Consider the following 21,260-nt stretch of genomic DNA (forward strand, 5'->3'; position numbering starts at 1 on the left):
TTCAAGTGAAATACTAATGCGGCTTCTACTTACAACATTATTAGGAGGCAATGCTGAAACTAATGCAGCCAACACCAGCCTTACCTTCTGGACACCCACTTCTTGCATACGATTACAATGAAAGTGACCGATGGAGTGCAGAAGAACTTGATATGTTCCATCAAGGACTGATTAAGTATGACAAGGACTTCAAAAGCATAGCAAATGAGGTAACATTAAATATATGGGCATTTCCTTCATGTTCATACAGGAATAATAATGCAGTTATTATCATTGTGTGTTCTGTCTCTGCAGATTGGCTCAAAATCTTTAAAACAGTGCATCCAGTTTTACTATTTGTGGAAGAAGGTGTGCCCTGAAGAGTACAAACGGATGCGCCTAGCAAGGCGTAGACAAAATTCGGATTACAATGGACGAGTTGATATGGAGTTTGAAGATATTAGGGCGGAAGACTCGCGGAACAGTATTCCTGTGAGCTTATATTTTTTCTGTAGTTTTTATATGTAAGAGCATGATACAACAAAACTTCATAAGTTGTTTTTTTGCTGTATGTACCTTAGATTTTGTGATTTCTTGCCTTTTTTCTCACTTAGATTTTCTATTGCACTTGCCCTTTTTGCTTATCTTAACCTAGAACACTGGGAATACTTTCCATCAGTATTTCACTGATCCTTGAACTAACTTCTAAATAATCTAACACTTTTACCATACATTATCCAGTAATCGGTAAAAAGTTTACATGTCATTAAAGCTGCATTTGAAAGATAAAATTTAAATCATTTTTGTGAGTAATCTAACCTATATTTCTGAACAGAGACTCTTTATGGCAGATTCTTAATGGAAGTTTATGTAGTGATGCAGGAAACAAATTATACCTTAAAATTTTTTTCCTATTGCTGTTTAATAGCAGAATACTTCCAGGCGCTTAAAAAGGGCACATAAAATCATATTGTAATAGAGGGTTCATGTACAACAGATACTTTAAAAAAAATCTCTTGTGCAAATTCAGAAAAGTGCAAAATTAAATTGATTCATGTATACATCGTGTCAGAATGTTCGAAAGAAAACTATCAGGATTTCTCAAAATGACACTTCTTAATTCCATGATCCCAAACCACAGAGTGATACTGCTGCATAAATCTTACCACCTTACAACTTTTCCTTTGTGGTGAGACCACAGTCATGTAGAAGTTTCTGAAAGAAATGTTCGCAATTTGACTGTAGATTTTTATTCATTCGTTTCACATGATCTCAAACAGTGATTTCAAACAATGAAAAATCTAGGATGGAGTAATAGCAGTATTATGAGAAGGATGGTTGCTATTCTCTCTATAGCGGAGATGACACACACATGACCACAGTCTCTGGCTGCAGTGGTCATGATTTTCAGATTTATAGCCATCCTCAAGCATAATTCGAAATCACAAAAAATGTCCGACCTGCCTAAAATGACATGTCATCATCAAAATAACACTTACCTTGTTTTATTAACCAGTCATTATATTAAAGGATATGGAACACATCAGAGATGCATAATATCACTGAAACTGTGCATAGCAAATACATATTAATGAAGTGTAATGAATATTTAACAGCCTATACATTGCTGTGACCTGCATTCATAATGTCCATACATCTTTGATGTGAAACTTCCTGGCAGATTAAAACTGTGTGCCCGACCGAGACTCGAACTCGGGACCTTTGCCTTTCGCGGGCAAGTGCTCTACCAAGTGTTGGTAGAGCACTTGCCCGTGAAAGGCAAAGGTCCCGAGTTCGAGTCTCGGTCGGGCACACAGTTTTAATCTGCCAGGAAGTTTCATATCAGCGCACACTCCGCTGCAGAGTGAAAATCTCATTCTGGATCTTTGATGTGTACTCATATCCTTTGATGTGATGGCTGGTTTATAAGATCAGATAAATGTTATTTTGGCAGTGACATCTCATTTTAAGCAGGTTAGCCATTTTTTTGAGATTTCAAGTTGCACTTGAGAAGGGTATAAAGCCAGAATCATGACTGCATGAAATAGATTAATACAAATCTACAATCAAACAGCAGAAATTATCTGATTATTATGGGCAACAAGGAATGGATGCATGATGTCAAAAATCTTTTAGCTTGTAATGATAATACAATTGAACACTAAATGGAAACCTTGACCCTGTAAGTCTAGATGTGTGTGTAGTGCTATGGTCAGAGTCCTTATCAGCCTTGGCAGTGAGCCAGGCACAATGGTGCTTTGCAACAGCTTACTCAATCAAATCACTATTACATCCTCAGAGGCCAATGCCCCACGTAGCATAGACAACTGGGATGGTTTGAAATGCACCTCTATCCATGGTACAATCAAAAGGATTTTTTCTTTTTACCATTCTCCTGTATATGAGTGAGCACTCTTTGTGATCAAAAGTAAAGCTAACAATAGCAATGTATTTAATGTGCTGTAGATTGTTAAATGTAGCAGCTATAAAAAGAAGCTAAAGAAAAAAAATAATCACACATTTATTCATAGAAACTGTCAGTAATACTCAGTAATATAATAACACTCATTAATACATGAAGTACTATTTTAATAGATCATATCACCAACCAAAAAAAACTTCATTTGTGTTCTGTGTCCTCTTAGAAACACAGTAACAGAATCATCTTCAGTTTACACATACTATGAGTGCACACACATATAAATTTATCAGCAAAAGAAGTACCAGAAATATCACCACCTAATTTAACTTCAGCCTGAGTTATCATCAAAATCTTATAAGCCAAAATGTCACAAGGAGGATAATTTCCCAACTGGTAAGTAATGATCATATAACTCCATCTACACTAACAGTAACAACAGTAAGCCATGCTTCACCAGGAATAACATCTATATTCGCTAATTTCTGTACTCTAGCATAAAATATATGCCTATTTAAAGAAAACACTGTTTGTGATCAGAAGTAACGCCAATAATAGTGATGAATTTTGTGTTCTGCAGATTGTTAAATGCAATACCTACAAACTGAAACTAAGGGAAAAAATATTAACACATTTATTCATAGGAATTGCCATAATTAATAAGGTCCCTTTTCAGTCTTAAGAAAATGGTACTTACCTTCTTCTTTACATTGTATTGTGTTACACAATCGTCTCATTTCCTGAGACAATTTTAACTTATTGTCATCACCAAAATCAGTATTCACATTAGGAACAGTATGCTCCATGTTAATATAAAAATAGTCGATGGAGTTTGTTTCTTAAAATAGATCATCAACAGTGAATGCTTTAGATTTTTTGAGCCTGTAGCAATATCAGAATGGGCATGTTAAAGAATGCACGGAATTTTTTACTCAAAATCATATTTATAGAATTCAGAAATCAATGCACATGCACATGAAACTGATGTAATACTGTATCTAAAATTACAAAATATTCAACTGCTTGATAAAGTAAGATGGTGAATTGTTTTATTCTTCATTCATTCCTTCACTCACTCATTCATACATTGTGTTCTATTCGACCACTCATGAAGAAGAACATTCAGGGACAATTAACAAGTCAGGTTATGCATTTTAGCAGGCAGAAATGAGCACTGTTGGCTGCTAGTGTAAAGTGCACCAAGAACAGATTACAACTAGCACTAATTTACTCAAACTGTTAATTATGATAATTACATTTAAATTACTTCATATATGCATATTAGGAGAAACAGCTACCATCCCCATGTACTACTCAGTTGCCATTTTCAACTAATACTTAAAGAATGCATTTATATTACTGTACACACTATCAGCTGTGCATATACTGGCAAATATTAGAGTTATGTGGAATTTACATTCCTGAATCCAAGATAAATTCTGATCAATTTTAGAAAGAGTGGCTAACAAGGTATTCTTTTACTTTATTTTTAAATATTTGGGGATTTTTTAATTTCCTGTCTAATTTCCAGCAGCAACCTACTATATGCTCTTGTGCCAGAATATAAAGATTCATACTGAATGCTTGAAATGGATGCATAGTGTATATGGATATAATTTTGACATTGAATATTGTGATTATGAAGCACTGAGTTCTTCCTAAATTCACTTTTGTTATCAACCACTTATACCATTAGGAAGTAGGTCTGTTGTGTCCTTGGGGTTTTTCGCGGTGACATTCCTGAGTAAAATCTTCTCAGTTTTTGAGCTTTGTCATCTTTTGTTGTGATTGCAGTCAAGGATGCTCATACAGTAGTTTGCAGGAGTGCCCAGACCTGGGAGCTTGAAGTATTTTTAATATCTTGGAAAATGAATGGTGACCTGTAAATATCCACAGCAAAATTCCAGTTCTGACACTGTTAAAAACCTACATAATACCGAATTTAAAATCATTTTCTGAAAGAAAAACACCTGACTGCACTATTTTTTTTTGCCTTTCCTTGAGAGCTGGTGGGGGGGACTACAGCCTCCCCTTGCCCACCGGTCATGGACACTCTTCTTTGCTGCATCTTGCACCAATCAGAGAAGGCCAAAATGATGTGTGTACAAAAGGTGAGGCGGACCGCTCACTGCAGCGCCCAGTGCACCATGGGACCACTGACGTCAAGTAGTGTGAAGGACTGGCATCATGTTTGTAACTGCTGCTCCCATTCCCCTACGATCGCCATGGATATCAACAGAAAACAAAGGTGGATGCTTGGCACTTGCATGGAGACAGGAGCAGCAGTTTCAAATGTGATGCCAGCCACTCGTGCCATGTGACGTCCCTGTTCCTGCAGCAGACTGAAGCTGCTGTGAACTGCGAAACTTGTCATCCGTGGACTTGCCATTTCAGCCCTCTCTGATTGGTGCCAGATGCTGCAAATATGCCTATAAGTAGAAACTGCACCAGGCCCAGCAGTCAGTGGCTTTTTTTACTCCTGATGAGAATGGCAGAGGTAGCCATCACAAACTTGAGTGTTTTCTTCGAAATGATGCAGCCTTAAAACAGAGATTTTACTGGCACATAGGTATAAGTTTCTGAAGAAGCTTCTGCGAGTTGTTACATTGTCAGTTTTATGCTCTATTCTTGTTGTACATTTCTGTAGAATAAATAATTTTTCAGCCTTAACTGCAGCTCCCCAGAAGATTATACCACAGGACAGAACTTAATGAAAGTATGCAAAATATGCTAGCAATGCTATCTGTGGGTCAACACAGCGAGAGAGATTTCTGAGTGCAAAACAGGCAGAATTGAGCCTCTTGGTTAAATAAATGCATATAGGATACATGGATTCTTTCTTGTTCTTGTTCTTCTTTCTTGTTCTTGTTCTTCTTTCTTTTGCGTTTCCCTGTCCTTATCCTGTATCTTCATGGAGTTGCCTTGTTGTTCTGAATTAGCAGTGTTATTAGTGGAGGGTGCCTGGCTACCCTTCTTGTAACTGTTGTTAGCCCCGCTCCCCCACTTTCCCACTCCCCTGAACAAGAGCATCCCAACTGTCTGGACTTAGTATCACCCCACGTAAAGCTGTGAGATGTGTTCAAAATGTTCGAAAATTGTCTAACTGAAGTAGGACGTGGGTCCCACTCATTAGTCACATGTGGGAAACTGCCTACAAATTTCATCCATACTGGCTGGCACATTGGCCCTTTTCGTTAATCTTGCTGGGCAGATTCAATGTGGGGTCAGCGTGCTTCCATGAAACCTGGAAGCAGTGTGATAATGCGCACAGCTGAACAAGTAGGTCAGAGAGGATACACTGCTACTCACCACATAGATGAGGCGGTGAGTTGCAGACAGGCAAAGAATGCCACTACTATTCACATATCATGCCAAGTCCTTCATCAAGATTTCCTGAAAGACTTAGTCCAAAACCTGCATATTTCTAGCATTCTTTTTCATTGTGCCTTTCTCTCTTAGGTATTAAGCCTCTGGCTTTTTTATTTTTCTTTTTATTTAACTATGTGTCTTGTCTCTTTTCACATTGCATGTGTTCTTGTCCACAATTTTTTCTTTGCTTCATCAATCACAATTTCTGTGAGGTGAGTAGCAAGCAATCCTTTCCATTGTTATTCTATCCTGGACTTTCCATTATGTAGTAAATAAATTTATCCACATGCTAGTGCCACTTCAGCACCAATATGTAATTGTATGCATTGTTATGTTTTTACTGTTTGCATATGGTATCAATAATACATATTTAAAACTATACTGTTGTAATCAGACATAGGCCACTAACTGCTGCCCATGTGGAGATAGATGCATCATAGTGTTTTTCTAACTGCTCTTCATGTGGAGATTTCTTTAGCTTCATAATAAAACCTACAGTTCTTGAGCACTTTGTAACACAGCAGAAATAATATCAGTATCTTGATTCATTACCATAAATATGTTGGTTCCTGCCAAGACATGATACTTGATAAATGTCACTTTTGTCTTCAAAAATATTATATGTAAAATCTACAACTCTCGAATCTTTGCAATATTGTGGTCTCACTGGTTTCTTCTTTTTCCAAGGTTATCCACATTTTTATTTTCTCTCTTAGGTATTAAGCCTCTGGCTTTTTCTTTTTTACTTCAACTATGTGTCTTGTCTCTCTTCACATTGCACGTCTTCTTGTCCACAATTTTTTCTGTGCTTCATCAATCACAGTTTCTCAATCATCAACTCAAATGTTAAGACTGTGAGATAGTGTCTCCGCACCACGCGAAACACTGTTGTTAACTCTAACTTTAAAGTTCTTATTTTGTAAGAACTGATACTTAGTTGTAGCAATACATACTATTAGAAACTTGAATCAGTTCATATGTTCGTTTCAATAAGACAACATGAACATTTCAGATTTCCATTGTTATTCTATCCTGGACTTTCCATTATGTAGTAAATAAATTTATCCACATGGTAGTGCCACTTCAGCACCAATATGTAATTGTATGCATTGTTATGTTTTTACTGTTTGCATATGGTATCAATAACCTTTTGCACTAGTAGGGCTATACTCCAAGTACAGACCATACATAATATTTCTCTTATTGCATCCATAATATTGCCCTTATGTCCACTCTCAGTGACACTCTTAGTATACTTGCTTCCTTATTCTCCTCTCAAGGCACAAAATGAAATTACATAATTATTGCTGCCTATTATGCTCATACTTAGTTTTTGATAATTTTTGCCTGTAAAGTGTTCCCTCCCCCTTTTGTGCACTCTTCTTTGCTAGATTCCCACCCTCCCTTTCTTTCTGCAGATACCATGGCTGCAGCCTGCTATATGTAATCCCATTCTCTTACTTTTTAAGCCTTCCTTTAAACCTGTTTTCCTGACGTATATCATTCATTACGTAGTTCTGTGGCCACAATATAGACAAATATTTGTATTTCTATTACTGTCTTTAAGTTCTATTAAAGTTCTTGTTCCATTTACTTTTAAAGTTCTGCTATTGCCCATGCCAGTTTGTTTAGAATGAGTACTAATCTGTCATTATTAGAAATGCATAAGTTATATCTTAAAAGAGACGTAATGTTGCCCACTATGTACGCTGACAAAATACATCTACATCTTAAATGTATATCAATGTTAACAATTTGAACTAATTTAAAAAATATTAATTCATATATAAAACATTGCATTATGTAAGTGAAATAACATGCAGACTGAATAAATGGTCAGTGCATACCTTCAGGAACAGATGCAGAAGTGTATGATTGAATAATAATAACAATAAAATATATAAAATGTTTTAATATGGTAAAAGTAAATTGTTTCATTATGACAAAATATTTAAAATAATTCAATTTAATAAAAGTAATTTGTTCACATTGTCAGTTTTAGCATAACATCCAAGAAATTCCAATTCAGAAAAATATAGCCTTTGAAAAACATGTCCAAAAATTTGAGAAGTACACGTGTCATAAAATTAATTTATGAACAACAAAATATTAATGTATAAGTTGCAGAATATAAAATCAAAATGTTCACTCACAGTTATAAAAATTTAAGTCAAGACTGCAGTAGTGAATACCGGTCTTCAAACTATGCCTATTTGGAAATGAGGAGAATGCTGTTTCTTTTAGCTGTTTCCAGCTAAGAGTGGGAAGTCAGTTTTTCTGTTATTTTTTGTTCTTGGTGGAGAGTTTCCTCTTTCTATCTTTCTTTCTTTCTTTATCTTCCTGTGGCTTACTAGTTCTACCTGTGGACTCACGACCTGTGTCAGATTTTTTTGTCAGTAGATACAGTCAGCTAGTGAAGCACACCTCTACCTGACAGGACTGTTACCCATTCAGGCTGCAACCCATCCATGTGGGCCAGCCCTCTCACAAGCAACTGAAAAAGGTGTTGTGTTAAATGTAGCATGTAAGTTCCAGAATCCTTGAAATTTTTGAGGCTCTTAGTTTTCATACTATTTTTCTGAAAGTTAGATGAAAAATTTGGAAATTGATATATGTAAAAATATAAATACTTTTTGGCAGCTCATTTTGAAGGAGATGAAACTTCAAGAACTGCCTTGTATAAAAGTACAAAGAATTATCCTACCTTGCACCAGAACTGTCAGTTCCCTCCTCAAGAAACAATGAGGTATATGCTGGAGAGAGTTGGAGTCGGGAGAAAGGTCACGTAGATCCCAGGATGGGAGAGACCATTTATAGTGAGGATAAGGAGAGACAGAGATTTGGATTTCATCTAACTAGCTTCTTGGAAGAAGTAATTATTTGTTGAAAAGCGTGTATCATTTATAGAAAGACAGCATAATTTTCTTGTTTTTAATTCCTTTACAGCCTAGTTTCATATACTTTTCCTACAGTAAGTTTAATTGAGATACATACCCCCTTTCTGCATTTTATAATGTAGCAAGCTGGAACACTCCACCTGCCGCTATTGCACTCCAGCTAATAATTAATATTTTTATTTTTACTCATTTTTTTCTTTTCCTCCATGTAAATACATAGCACATATCTTGTGTGTACTTCAGTCTACCAAAAGTATTAATCAGACTTTGCCTCACTTAGATTTATTATTCATAGTATTATTTTTGGTGGCAGATCACATTATTGTATTTAGTTTTACTGGAAACCAGGTTAATTAAAAGATATTAGAACTGAACTTTTATACTACCATGCACATTAACATTATTGAGTGAGTAAATATGTTTTTTTTCCCCCTTCTTCTTTTTGGATGTATTGACACATTCATTAGAAAGACAGGCATCAAGACTCTATGGTAAAGTTTTCTGACTTTCCCTAAACTAATTAACTTAACAGATAATTAATGTTACATTTCAGAAAAACCTTGATTTTCCATTTCAGATTTAGACATTCTACTGTTAGATTCCAACTTTTACAATTGTATTTTATTTGCTCTAATTGTTAGGAACTGAATGACTCGCTTCAGTAAGTAAGCCTTAGATAGAAAATTGCATAAGTCATCACAAATTTTTATATGGTGTCTGTACTCACAAAGGGGTTATTGCCAATGATGCAGGCATACAAAATGGTTCCATGAACTTTTGCATTTTATTATTCTTATGTCCGAATATGCCGTCATACCAACTGACTGCCGTGTCACCCTTGGCTGACAGGTGGCATTGGATGCGGATATGAGGCATGTGGTCAGCACACAACTTTCTCAGTTGTTGTCGGTTTCCGTGATCAGAGCTGCTACTTCTCAGTCAAGTAGCTCCTCAATTGGTCTCACAACAGCTGAGTGCACCCGACTTGCCAACAGCACTCGGGAGACCCTGACACTCACCCATCCAAGTGTTAACCAAGCTCAACAGTGCTTAACTTTGGTGATCTACAGAAACCACTGTTATCACTGCGGCAAGGCCGTTGGCTTGTATTTTGTTAACTATCCACATATTTGGTAAACTAAATTACTGTTGTTACATATAGCTCATTCAAACTAGCAAAAGCTAACATAGCAATTTTGCAAATCATTATGTAGTTTCCATGGTATGAGGGTAGTCTGACAATGGTCCCATCTCTTTAACCCATCCAAACAATGATTAGTGTCTTTCTCAGCAAAATAGTTGTTCACGAAAGTGATGGCCTCTCATTCAATGAAAATTTCTGTCCTGTGAGCTCAACTTTTAGCCAAAGGAACAAAAATATTCGCTTATGCTAGATCTGGTGAGTAAGGAGCATATTCGAGCAGTTGAAACCATAGTTTGTGGACTTTCGCCATGGCAGCCGCTGAGGTTTAAGATGGCACAGAGTGAGCAGTCACAGCACCAGTGTGTGGTCATCTTTCTCATCCCTAAATTTTTGATCAATATGTGAGAAACACATACTTTAGATGTACTTATAGCCTCTGCTACCTCTCTCACCTTCATTTGACATTTTTCTCGCAATGTTTTCATGAGTGGTTGCAATTTTTGACCATCCCAAACGTTCATAATCACCCCAGCTGGTATGGCCACATTTATATTTAGCTGCCCAAAATTTCATGGTAGTAAATGATGATCAGTATCCTCGCACACAGTGTCCAAATCATGTTTAATTTATGTAGGTGCATTGCCCTTCAAAAACAAAAATCTATTGACAGCTTGATACTCCATTTTGTCAATTTTCACACAAATACTCAAATGGAATCATTAAAACGACTGTCAAACAAAAACTGCACATCCAGAATGGGAGAAATTTTGAAAGTGCCTCACTGTGCATGTGCAAATGAATTCTGCATCTTTCGTTGACAAGTGCTGTGTTTGCATGTTGAGGTCAGAACATAACAGGCTACACTCATACTAAAATGTTCACATGCCTTTCTTTATAAGGCCAGCCCCACTCAAAAATTTGCAGTCTCTGTGTCCTCTGTCCAGTAAAAAATCTGTGACTGGCAAATAATTGCGTAACATCATGTAACAAATTAGCACAGTAAATTCCTTGGTTAACTATCACCAGGCCCACATCTCCATGAGGATCAGCATGTGATTATTGTACGAGCAAGACCAATGTGAAATGTCAAGAGATTAGAACTTTTTTGTGTAATGTTAAAATCATTTCCAAGTCTGCTCCCAATTGGTACTCATGTAATACCATTTAGAGAAGTCAGTTGCCATCACTCGTATTTCAAGTGCATCCATGTGACTCATAATGTGAACTTAAACCAGTTACTTATGTTATCTTTCATGGATTTCTCTTTCGTGTCTATTTCTGAGTTACTGACTCGGCATTTTCTGTATGTGCACCCTGAATATTTCTTATTTGTGTTGTGACATCAAGGACCAAACATGCGCCATTTTTCATAAAGCAAAGCCACTGTTGTGACATTATAAGGTTAGTACTGGGTACTGAGAATGCTCTATAATTTTGTTGTATATGACATTCAGTTGAAGGAGATGATGGAAGAACCTATGTGTAAAGGATATTTTTTATGAGAATTGGAATAGGTTAACGGCACTTGATAGAGACAATAAATGTGGAAAAAGTTGAGGGTAATGAAAAAGTGTGCACATTATGAGAGCAGTTCCTGAAAACCAATTTTTAGTAATTTGGTAAACTTTCTTCAAGGAGACTCCATGCTTAGTAGGGACATTGCAGGTAAGTGCACTTCCATGTGGTGCTTTTCAGACATGAGGACATATCCCAGTTTTTGCATGGTGTAAAGAGCTCACACATTTAAAGGCAATTACATGTGGGAGAACTTGTGAAATTGGGGACTGTGACATTTAGGTTAAAAGTGATTTGATGTGAGAACAATGCATTAATAATGACAGTGGCAGTGAACCATGTATAAAGGAGAATTCAAGTGGCATAATAGTGACAAAAATGTTATAACAGTGCACAGTATGCTAATGACAAATACAAAATTTACCGGACTAGTTGTGGACAACACAGAAGGAAGCTGATATGAGATTTGGCCAATGGAAAATTCAGAAGCAGCTGCCATTTTTAAGTTCATACTGGCCAATAGGAAACCAGGAGTGGAGCAGCAAGTCCTTATACATTGCAGCCAGTTGGAATGGAGCCTAACAGTAAACAATGCTGAAGACTGATGTGGGTATGCAGAAAGAGCTAGCAAGCACACAAAAGTGGGCGAAATGATGAAAGCAGCTGACATTGGAGAAAATCAAGGTAAAAAATTTTATATTAATCAGTATTTAGATAATATTGACAAGATGGATGACAGTAAGGGTCACAGTGATTGTACACGCAATGAAAATCGTAAGAAAAAATTCATAACATTAACAGGAATGAAGGAGAACATGTGTAGAAAAAGAAAGTCACATTGATAAGAGCTAACTGTAGAGATAGTGGAAAAATTTAGTAATGAGCCTAAGAGTAAAATTCAGAATGTATTTATGGATTGACAGTGTGAATGACCACTTAGATTCAATACAAAATGGCATAGAGAAGAAAATATATCAGGTAACAACAAAAGTGGGGTTGAAATTAGGTGCTTAATGTCAGGGTATTTGGTCTAGCAGAGATGAAATTGAGAACCAAAATGTTATAAAAATAATTGTTGTGTGTTTCATTGGACTGACAAATGATTTGTAATATTTACCCCAGTGTTGCGAAACTATATGAATGAGAAGGGGATCAGAATAATTACCAACCCATGAATAGACAGACGTTCACTAAACTTTAGTGAACACATTAGTTGATGAGGGTTGGTTAGGAGTGCCATTCCCAGGTGAATGAATTCATATTTCCTTTCTTGATTCACTCCCAACACTGGCTATTCTAGTTTGTAAGAGAAATGGCTAATCATCTTCTACTACGTTCAGTTCAAATCTCTGTAAATGTATGCTATGTTTTTGAAAATGTCAATAATTAGAGTTTTGTGTATTAATATATTCTGATAGACTCTAAGATAATGGAAGCATATGTGGAAAATATTTTGTCCATGTCTGGAGTTAATAATGATTACTAGAGACCAGATTATATGCATTTACATATTTGGCTCCTTTTCACCAGTTATTGCATATTTTAACTATAAACTAGTGATGGTGCATATTTTTGTTCTTTGTTTACAATTTTTTAAAAATTTTGACGGGTGGTCTCTAACCCAATCTAGATTTGATGTCTCACATGTTGACCACAACCTAGAACTGCGTGTGATTATTAACAAAGGGGCTACTGCGTAATGAAATCATTACAGAAGAGGAACAGGAACATGCAGACAAAGTCACTGCTCCTGTAGAAAAATATTTCCAGAATCTCCTGCAGATGAAAGGGCGTTTGTGTTTATTTCAGATGCTGCTCCCTATATGATCAAAGCAGGAAAAGCCTCCCGAGTATTTTATTCCAACTTGATTCATGTGACGTGCTTTGCTCATGGAGTACATCGCTTTGCTGAAGAAGTATGTTTCACGTTTGTGAATGTAAATAAACTGATTTCATCCACAAAGAAAATGTTTCTAAAGGCTCCTGCTCGCATCAAGTCCTACAAAGAAAAGCTACTAAATATGCCTTTACCTCCCGAACCAGTGGTAATCTTTTGGGGTATGTAGGTCGAAGCTGTGTTGTTTTTCGATGAACATTTTGAGGCCATTAGAGGGGTTGTAAACGATTTCGATAGTGCAGCAGCCTTGGCAGTTTTCCAGTACAAGGAATCTTTTAATGATTCCAGCATTAAAAAAGACTTTTGCTGTGATTAGCACTCATTTTTCCCATATATCTGCAAGTACTTAAAAGCTCGAATCTGAAGATTTGGCATTGAATGAATCTATTCAGTTAATGAATAAAATTATTATAGTGAACTCCTCATTGCCAGTGGTATTCCCAAGAAAACTTAAAGAAAAAGTTGAAAACATTTTAAACAATAACCCAGGCTTTAAATCCTTGTGCCAGATTGATAGTTTTACTAATAGGGCAGGTGAACTTTTACCAGAAACAATAAGTGCCTACGTAGCACCCAAATTCAAATACTGCCCAAATTACCTCAGTTTATGTGGAATGGTCCTTTTGTTCTGTGCTTATAAAAATGTTTTGATTCACTGAAGACACAATCTTACTACCGAACATTTAGAACAGAACTTGATTGTTGATGTTTACAATAGTAGAAAATGTAAAATAAATTGTAAATGATGCTTTTGTCCAATGGTATTAATTAAAAGTTAATGCTGTTCAAAAAATGTATGATTTTATGTTATTTTTAAATAAAATATTACAGAGTTTTTGAGTATGGCCATCTGCATGCAATATATCTCAAACTTGGTCATGTACATATTGATTGTTTCGCTGTGACTCACTCCCATCATATCTGTTTGTTACTGACAACAGCAAGGAAGGAACAATTCTTGAAACATGGTATGCATCCCCATTTCGCAAATTTTTAGAAAATAATCCCAGAAAGACCCCCTTCCTAACCTCTACTAGAAAGTATTCAGAAAATGATATCAGCATTCTAAATGTACTGATTTTTCGTGTGTCTGGCGCTCTTCCTTGTAATTGATATGCACAGGATAGACTTTGAGATATAATGCACGCAGTAATTACCATGTTTTTTATTATTTGATCTTACATATCTTGACACTTTTCATGCATATTTTAAGATTTTTATGGTGCATATAATCCGGTCTCTAATGATTATATTACTGCCAAGTATTTCCAAATCTCTTTCATAGTAATAATCTATGGAGTGAAGAGTGGAATAAGACAGAAATACAGCAATAGGAAAAGTAAATTTAGAGTCATTTATTTAAATTAAAATATTGGAGCAGTTTACTATCATAGAGTGCCCTTCGGGCCACATTAAAGGAAACTGAAGTAAAATCAATAATGTTGCCTCTAGTAAGATAAGAATAAACTTTTGTTATTGTATGACCCTGCAGACAAGTGGTAACAACTGAATGATTTAGAAGTAGAATTATATTCTCATATGAACGTACAGATGCAGAAAAATTATACATGAATTGAACTGACATCTTATCGTGTTTTATAGTAGCTTGTTGCTGTGGTTTGGTATAGAGTAGTACCATTTGTAAAAGAAGCAAAGCATGGTACTCATTTTTAATAATGAAATATCTGATGCATGAACAATAGAAAGTAATAGGAATGGGGTAATAATCAAACAGCAAATGAAATGACAAGTGTAATGAGGTATTTGTAGGTGTGAAATGATACTGATGTGTCCACCAAAGATGGTACAGGAAAAATATCCAGGTATAAAATGATTATGAAGTTTATTGTAACACATATAAACAATCTTCTCTGATAGGAGTTAGTATGGAACACAATAACTGAAAACAAGTCATATCTTGAATATTGGAAGAACACTAATTATGTGACTTTTCAGTCTTTTCCTATGGATCAGTTGTGAATACACTTCTTGGGTTTACAACAACAATAAAATCTGAAGGCTGAAGGCCTGAAAATGTCTTAGTAAACTGAAAGTTCCAAAACCCTATGTACACACACTAAGCATTCCACAGTCAAAATCTGGAAAGGACATGCAAAAGTTAAAGTCCCAAGAGGATGAGCAAAAATTAGAGTCCCAAACGGAACCACACAACAATATTACAAAGTCCAATTACTGGTGACAGCATCAGAGGCAATGTCTTTTCGGCGTAAGCAAAGTGGCTGAGTGCAGCCCCAGAGCCGACCTCAATACTGCCCTCACATCAGGGTACTGCAGGTAATACTTCTGATTATTGGCCTGTGGAGGAGGAAAGGTCTACAGGGCCAGTGAGTTCTGGCAGCACTTGGGTTGCCAGCTGATGGCCAGGTGGAGTGCAGCCATCCCTTGTCTGTCATATAAAGTGCTGTTCCTAGCAAGATCTGTTCATGCATAATCCGTCTGTGTTGCTGGTTACTGGCAGAGAGGTCCAAGGCCTCGACACAACATTCCTCCCTGCCCTCCTGAAGGCCAGGAGAGGTGGTAGCATCTTGATATACCTGGGTGTGGATCCTTGCTGATGTCTGAGAGCTGCAGTCCATCTCCATTGTTGTTGGTGCTAGTGTGACATGTGGAATAGCTGATGTCCCCTCCAGGGAGTTGGCTGCAGCGGAAGCTGAGAACAGTTGGTGGGGTCCAAGATGAGCATAGTGGAATACTCTACCTCTGGAACAAAAGATGATGGTAGACTACTGGACCCAGGAAGAATACCATGGCAAGACTACAATTAATATGCTTGCAGCACACTGTGTCATCTTGAAGCATCACTGTGGCCATGGTCTCTCCCAGAATGTTGGAAATGACCACAGGAAACCAATTCTGGTGGTTTTTGGTGAAGACAAGGGCCTACACAGTATGTTGGAGGGAGAAACGGAGGATCACTTGTCTGCTTAGAAGAGGGGTGTGATATGGTGACAAAGGCCACCATCCTCAGTCCTCACAACATTTATGATACTTGGTTCAAAGTAGGCAATGCTTGCACACTCCATAGCAGTCATGCATGAACATAAAGTATAAACCCAGACCATCAGGAGGCTCACTGAGAATTATGGTGTTCTGTGTATCTTGTCAATATCAGCAAGAGATCACTGGCTGCACCATAGAACCATGCCATATTTCAGTCATGAGTGACTAGAAGGCAATGTATCTCCTGAAGTGTCACTATTTAAGCCAACCCAGTGATCACTGCAGCCAGTTTCAATTGGTGAGGGATGGCCGAGTCATGCACTAACTGCATGCAATCCATCACTTAAGCATCATCAAAGTGCCATCATCAAGTGCCAAAGTGCTCACATCGAAAAGCTAGGCTTCATAATAGGCAAAGTACTTAGAGTACTAGTTTTTCCTGTTTTACTTCCATCTCCAGGAAATTATTTGGATTCTATAGCTCAGAATCGTATTTAGTTGGAACCGTAGTAGAGGTGAAGTTAATTTCTTGTTTCTTGCAGTTTTTCGCAAGCTAGTAAAAAAGCTGTTTGCAACATCTGCCCGGGTTCTCCTCAATTAATAACAAAAAGTAGGATATTTCAGGGTATGCACAGGTGGGAAGGACGGTAGATAATCACGACCGGTGTGGTCAGCCGTGGAGTTTTTGTGCTGTGGTTGACATGTCCTGGGGATTGGATCGATAAGAAGCCACAAAGAGTATAAGGGCCTCATCTAAAGAGTGATGGCAGTGGAGCTCGGAAAGCTGGGATTTAAAGGTCTGGATGAAGCATTCAGCGAGACCATTAGAATCAGAATGGAAGGGTGCAGAATGTATTAGTGGCATGCTATTTGCTTCGCAGAAAACAGAGAATTCTGTGGAAGCAAATTGATAGCCATTTAATGATGACAATATTTTCTGGGAGTCCTCCAATTGGAAAAATGCAGGACAGGAAACTGTATAATAATTTGTTTTGATTTTCCTAGAAACTAATGAACTTAACAGAGAATTAATGTTAAATTTCGAAATACCATGATTTTTGATTGCAGCTTTAGAAATTGTAGTTGTTAGATCACAACTTTTACCACTGTACTTCTGTTACCCTAATTGTTATGAACTGAATGATCCCCATCACTAAGTAATTAAGCCATTAATTAGGAAATCACATAAATCATTAAAAATTTGAGGAGGGTATCTGTACTCATAAATGAGTTATTCCCAATGCAGGCATACAAAGGGGTTCCATGAACCATTATTAACCCTCCACATATTTAGTAAACAAAATTACTGTCATAACATATAGCTTACCCAAATTAGTAAAAGCTATCCTAACAATTATTCAAATCGTAATGTAGTTTCTGAAGTGAAAATGTTCTCTTTCCTTTCTTTATAAGGCCACCCCCAAAAAAAAAAAAAAATTTTAAAAAAATCCTTCAGTCTGCGAACTGGTCTTACCATGTTCACATCTCCTCATCACTCAGAGTAGTAAAAAGTCTGTGACTGGTTCTTAGTCAGCTTCCTATCGGTATATGTGTGATACCATGTAAAGAAGTCATTGCCATCACTCATACTATCATTGTATCCATGTGATTCTATTAACATGGGAATTTAAACCAAGCACACATGTTATCCTTTCTCTTTTGAGTATATTCATGAATGACTGACACTTAGGCCATTTACTGTGCCTATACACTGAATATATGTTATTTGTGTTGTTACATCAGTGACCGAAGGTATGAACTACTTTTTTTTTTCTTTTTTTTTTAAAAAAAGCCACTATTGGGGCATTATAAGGTTAGAGCTGGGTAGTGAGAATGCTCTATGGTTTTTTTGTATATGAAGAGGATGATGAAAGAACCTACTCATAAATGATATATTTTGTGAGATCTGGAACTGGTCATTGGGAGTTTGATGGATACAGTAAATGTGAAGAAAGGCAGCATTAATCAAAATATGTGTGGTATACATTGTTAGAGCAATTACTGAAAGCCAGTTTTTTGCAATTTGATGAACTTCCTTCAGGGAGACTCTGAGTGCAGTACGGACATTGCAAGTATGTAATTTTTCAATTTTAATACAGAAATTTCTTGCGCCTTTTGTCCCAGCAATTGACTATGTGTTATTTCTCATTGTCCAGCGTGTAAGTGCCATGTTCACTTACAAACTCTTGTGGTTATGGTTTCCTATCCTTGCTGGTCTATTAGTAAATTGCTCTCAAAAGGTGGACCATGTGCCTAAACCTCGTGCAAGTGCTTCACCTGAAACAGCTCTATATGCAGTACTCTATTACTGGCCACAGCAGACTATTGACAGATCATTCTTGTCCCCTTATATTCCTCAGTAGTTGCATGAGGTTCCCATTTTTTTATCATCAAAATCGTACCGTCTCTAAGTAAGTCCCAGTGCAGTTGAATTTCCTTTTGTTTCATTTTTTCCTCCTTTCTGTTATGAAAACATGTACTGTCCTATTATTACGATATCAAATAAATACAACTGTAAGAGATCAAACCATGAAAATACTTCAATGTAAAAATTTGGAGGGATATGAACTGGAAAAATCATGTAGGCTCAGTCAGTAAAGGAAGTTTGTTGTTAGACTGCTAGAGAAATGTAAGTCAATTTGCAAAGGAGACTGTTTACAAAACATTCATGTGACCCCTAAATATAATACTGCTGAAGTGTGTGGAACCCATACCAGATGACATTAACTGTACATGTTTAAGGGCAGCACAAATGGTCATGGGTTTCTTTAGCCCATGGGAGAGTCACATAGAGATGCTGAAGATATTGAGCTGGCAGGCACCTGGAGATGGATGAAAACTATCCTGAGATATCCTATTTACAATGTTTCAAGAACCGCCTTTAAATCGTGAATCTAGAAACGTACTACAACCCCCGATGTATAGTGCCCATAGGAAGTGCAAGGACAAGATTAAACTAATTGCAGTGTGCACAGAGATATTTAAACAGTCACTCTTCCTGCACTTCATGTGTGAATGTAATGGGAAGAAGTAGTAACTGACCCTCTCCCTTGCACTTCAGTCATTAGCAGATTATGAATGTAGATGTAGGTATATTGCTTAGTCAGCCACTTTCTGTTCATCAAATGTTTTAGAGTACACATTTCTATTAATCACATGCTTGTAGACTATTAAAACCATGTTAAAATCACATTTTCGCTTTATAATAATGTCACAGCAGTTGCCAGCTGTGGCTGCCCATCCACGTGACAAATGACCCAGACTTCCTGGTAATAATCAGTGACAATGCTTAGATGCACATAACTCAAAAAGTACATAAGTAAGATTACATTGGATTGACAGTTTGCTTACAAGCACAAGTATCATTGTGGAACATAAGATACTATACAATTACAACTCCTTTTTGGAGTGTCTTGAAATTACTTTTTACAACACATATACTTGAACTCTATGTTTAGAAATTTATACTATTTACATTTAAAAGAGCAACACTTGATTCATTATGAGTTACACTGATTCAAACTTTTGGGAGTTACTAAAATACAAAATGGGAATTTCTGTTCTCATATAAAATATCTGACTGTGGAATATCAGTTGCTAGTTTTGTGCTTAGTACCCTAATGTCTTGAGTTTGTTTTTCCTTATTTTTTAGCAGCATTACCAGCAGTCAATCATCTCTTTTCTTGTTTTCCTTTCCTTTCTTTTCTTCTCTCTTTTTCTTTCTTATTTCCTTAAATAATATTTTGTTTTAGTAATGAACAAGTTTATTAGTCTTAGCTTGTTACTCCAATTACATTCACTAGCTGTCATTAGTGACATATGGCTGGAGCACTGAAAGCTTATTATGTATTAAAAAAAACATAGCGTGCACAGGCTGACATATTAGAACTGTGACGATTTCAGTTGCCTATATCATAGACTAATATTATGCACTTGGTTAATGTACATTTGAGATTAGTGGAATATTTTTCGCATGTATAAGCAAGCAAGTTCAAAAGGCTTTAATTGCATTGACTTATAATTCCTGTATCAATGCTTTAAGAATATTACAGTTAAACTTTCACCAAGTCTACTAAAAACTTGGATCCTTTCCAAATAATTGGATGTGCAGGTTTAGTGACAATAATTATTAGCATATAAGGAAGTCCATAAACAGTAAAAATTTAATTTATCATTGAGGATGGAATATATCATATTTTACTGTAGAAGCGATATGGGTATTTGTGTTCTGAATAAGTTGACAAATTTTATGGTGCCACATGCCAAATGTACACATACATGAAGACATTACCTTTCAGAGTCCAACATGACAGACAACAGTCAGATATGTACAAAATAGTATGAACACTAACTTAAAAGATACCACTTCTTCATTAGCCTATCTTTACAGGACATTTCCAAAACTAACGAAACATGCCCTGCCATTCTGCATGAACTTATAGGAGTCATATTTGAAGGTGGTACAGTCGGAAAATGCTTCTGTATATAAACTGAGTGCTTGGTCATACCATTACTGATTCCCGTGAAACATACTGTATTGGGTCTCATGTTATCAGACCAACAACAACCTCTAATATCACATCAGTGCTTAAGCCAATCAGACGTAAAATTCAATTTGTGTACCAAAGCAATTTTGACACAAAAAGAGACTTTTGTATCTACAAAGAACATGGCAATGAAACCAGAGAGCTGAGTCTGAAAACCATGTAGAGATGAGTGTGGATAAACACAAACGTTGAACAGCACAAATGACTGAACACTAGAATGCAGAAACAGAGCACAGCGTGAAGTGATGGCCAGATCTAATATATATTTAAATCAGTGTAAGAACTGACAGGCCCTGGCCTATTACCAATTACAGATTAAAACGTGTGTCAATGTTTCTGCCTATACAACACTTCATGTGTGCCACCTGTGACAGATTGCTGCACTATTCTCCCACAAGACTCATGTCACCTCATTTGTGTCCACATCATAATCCACTGGTGGGGGTACTAAATCCCCCCTGAGAAGGCTGAAGAGGGCACATGATACCCTGGCAGTGGATCTACCACACAGTAGGCAACACCAGTGCAGTGG

At 36.7% G+C, this 21,260-nt stretch overlaps 1 protein-coding gene across 3 annotated transcripts in view; it reads left to right on the forward strand.

The window, feature by feature from the left end:
- The window catches only part of LOC126467694 (uncharacterized), a 424,429-nt gene that overhangs the window by 362,287 nt on the left and 40,882 nt on the right, over positions 1-21,260 (forward strand). For all 3 annotated transcript variants that reach the window (XM_050096485.1, XM_050096486.1, XM_050096487.1), the window contains exons 12-13: positions 45-209; positions 295-471. In XM_050096485.1, the coding sequence (XP_049952442.1) occupies positions 45-209; positions 295-471 (342 nt within the window). The remainder of the gene's footprint in view (positions 1-44; positions 210-294; positions 472-21,260) is intronic.

Source organism: Schistocerca serialis, chromosome 1 (assembly GCF_023864345.2).
Source record: "Schistocerca serialis cubense isolate TAMUIC-IGC-003099 chromosome 1, iqSchSeri2.2, whole genome shotgun sequence".
NCBI classification, from domain to species: Eukaryota; Metazoa; Arthropoda; class Insecta; order Orthoptera; family Acrididae; genus Schistocerca; species Schistocerca serialis.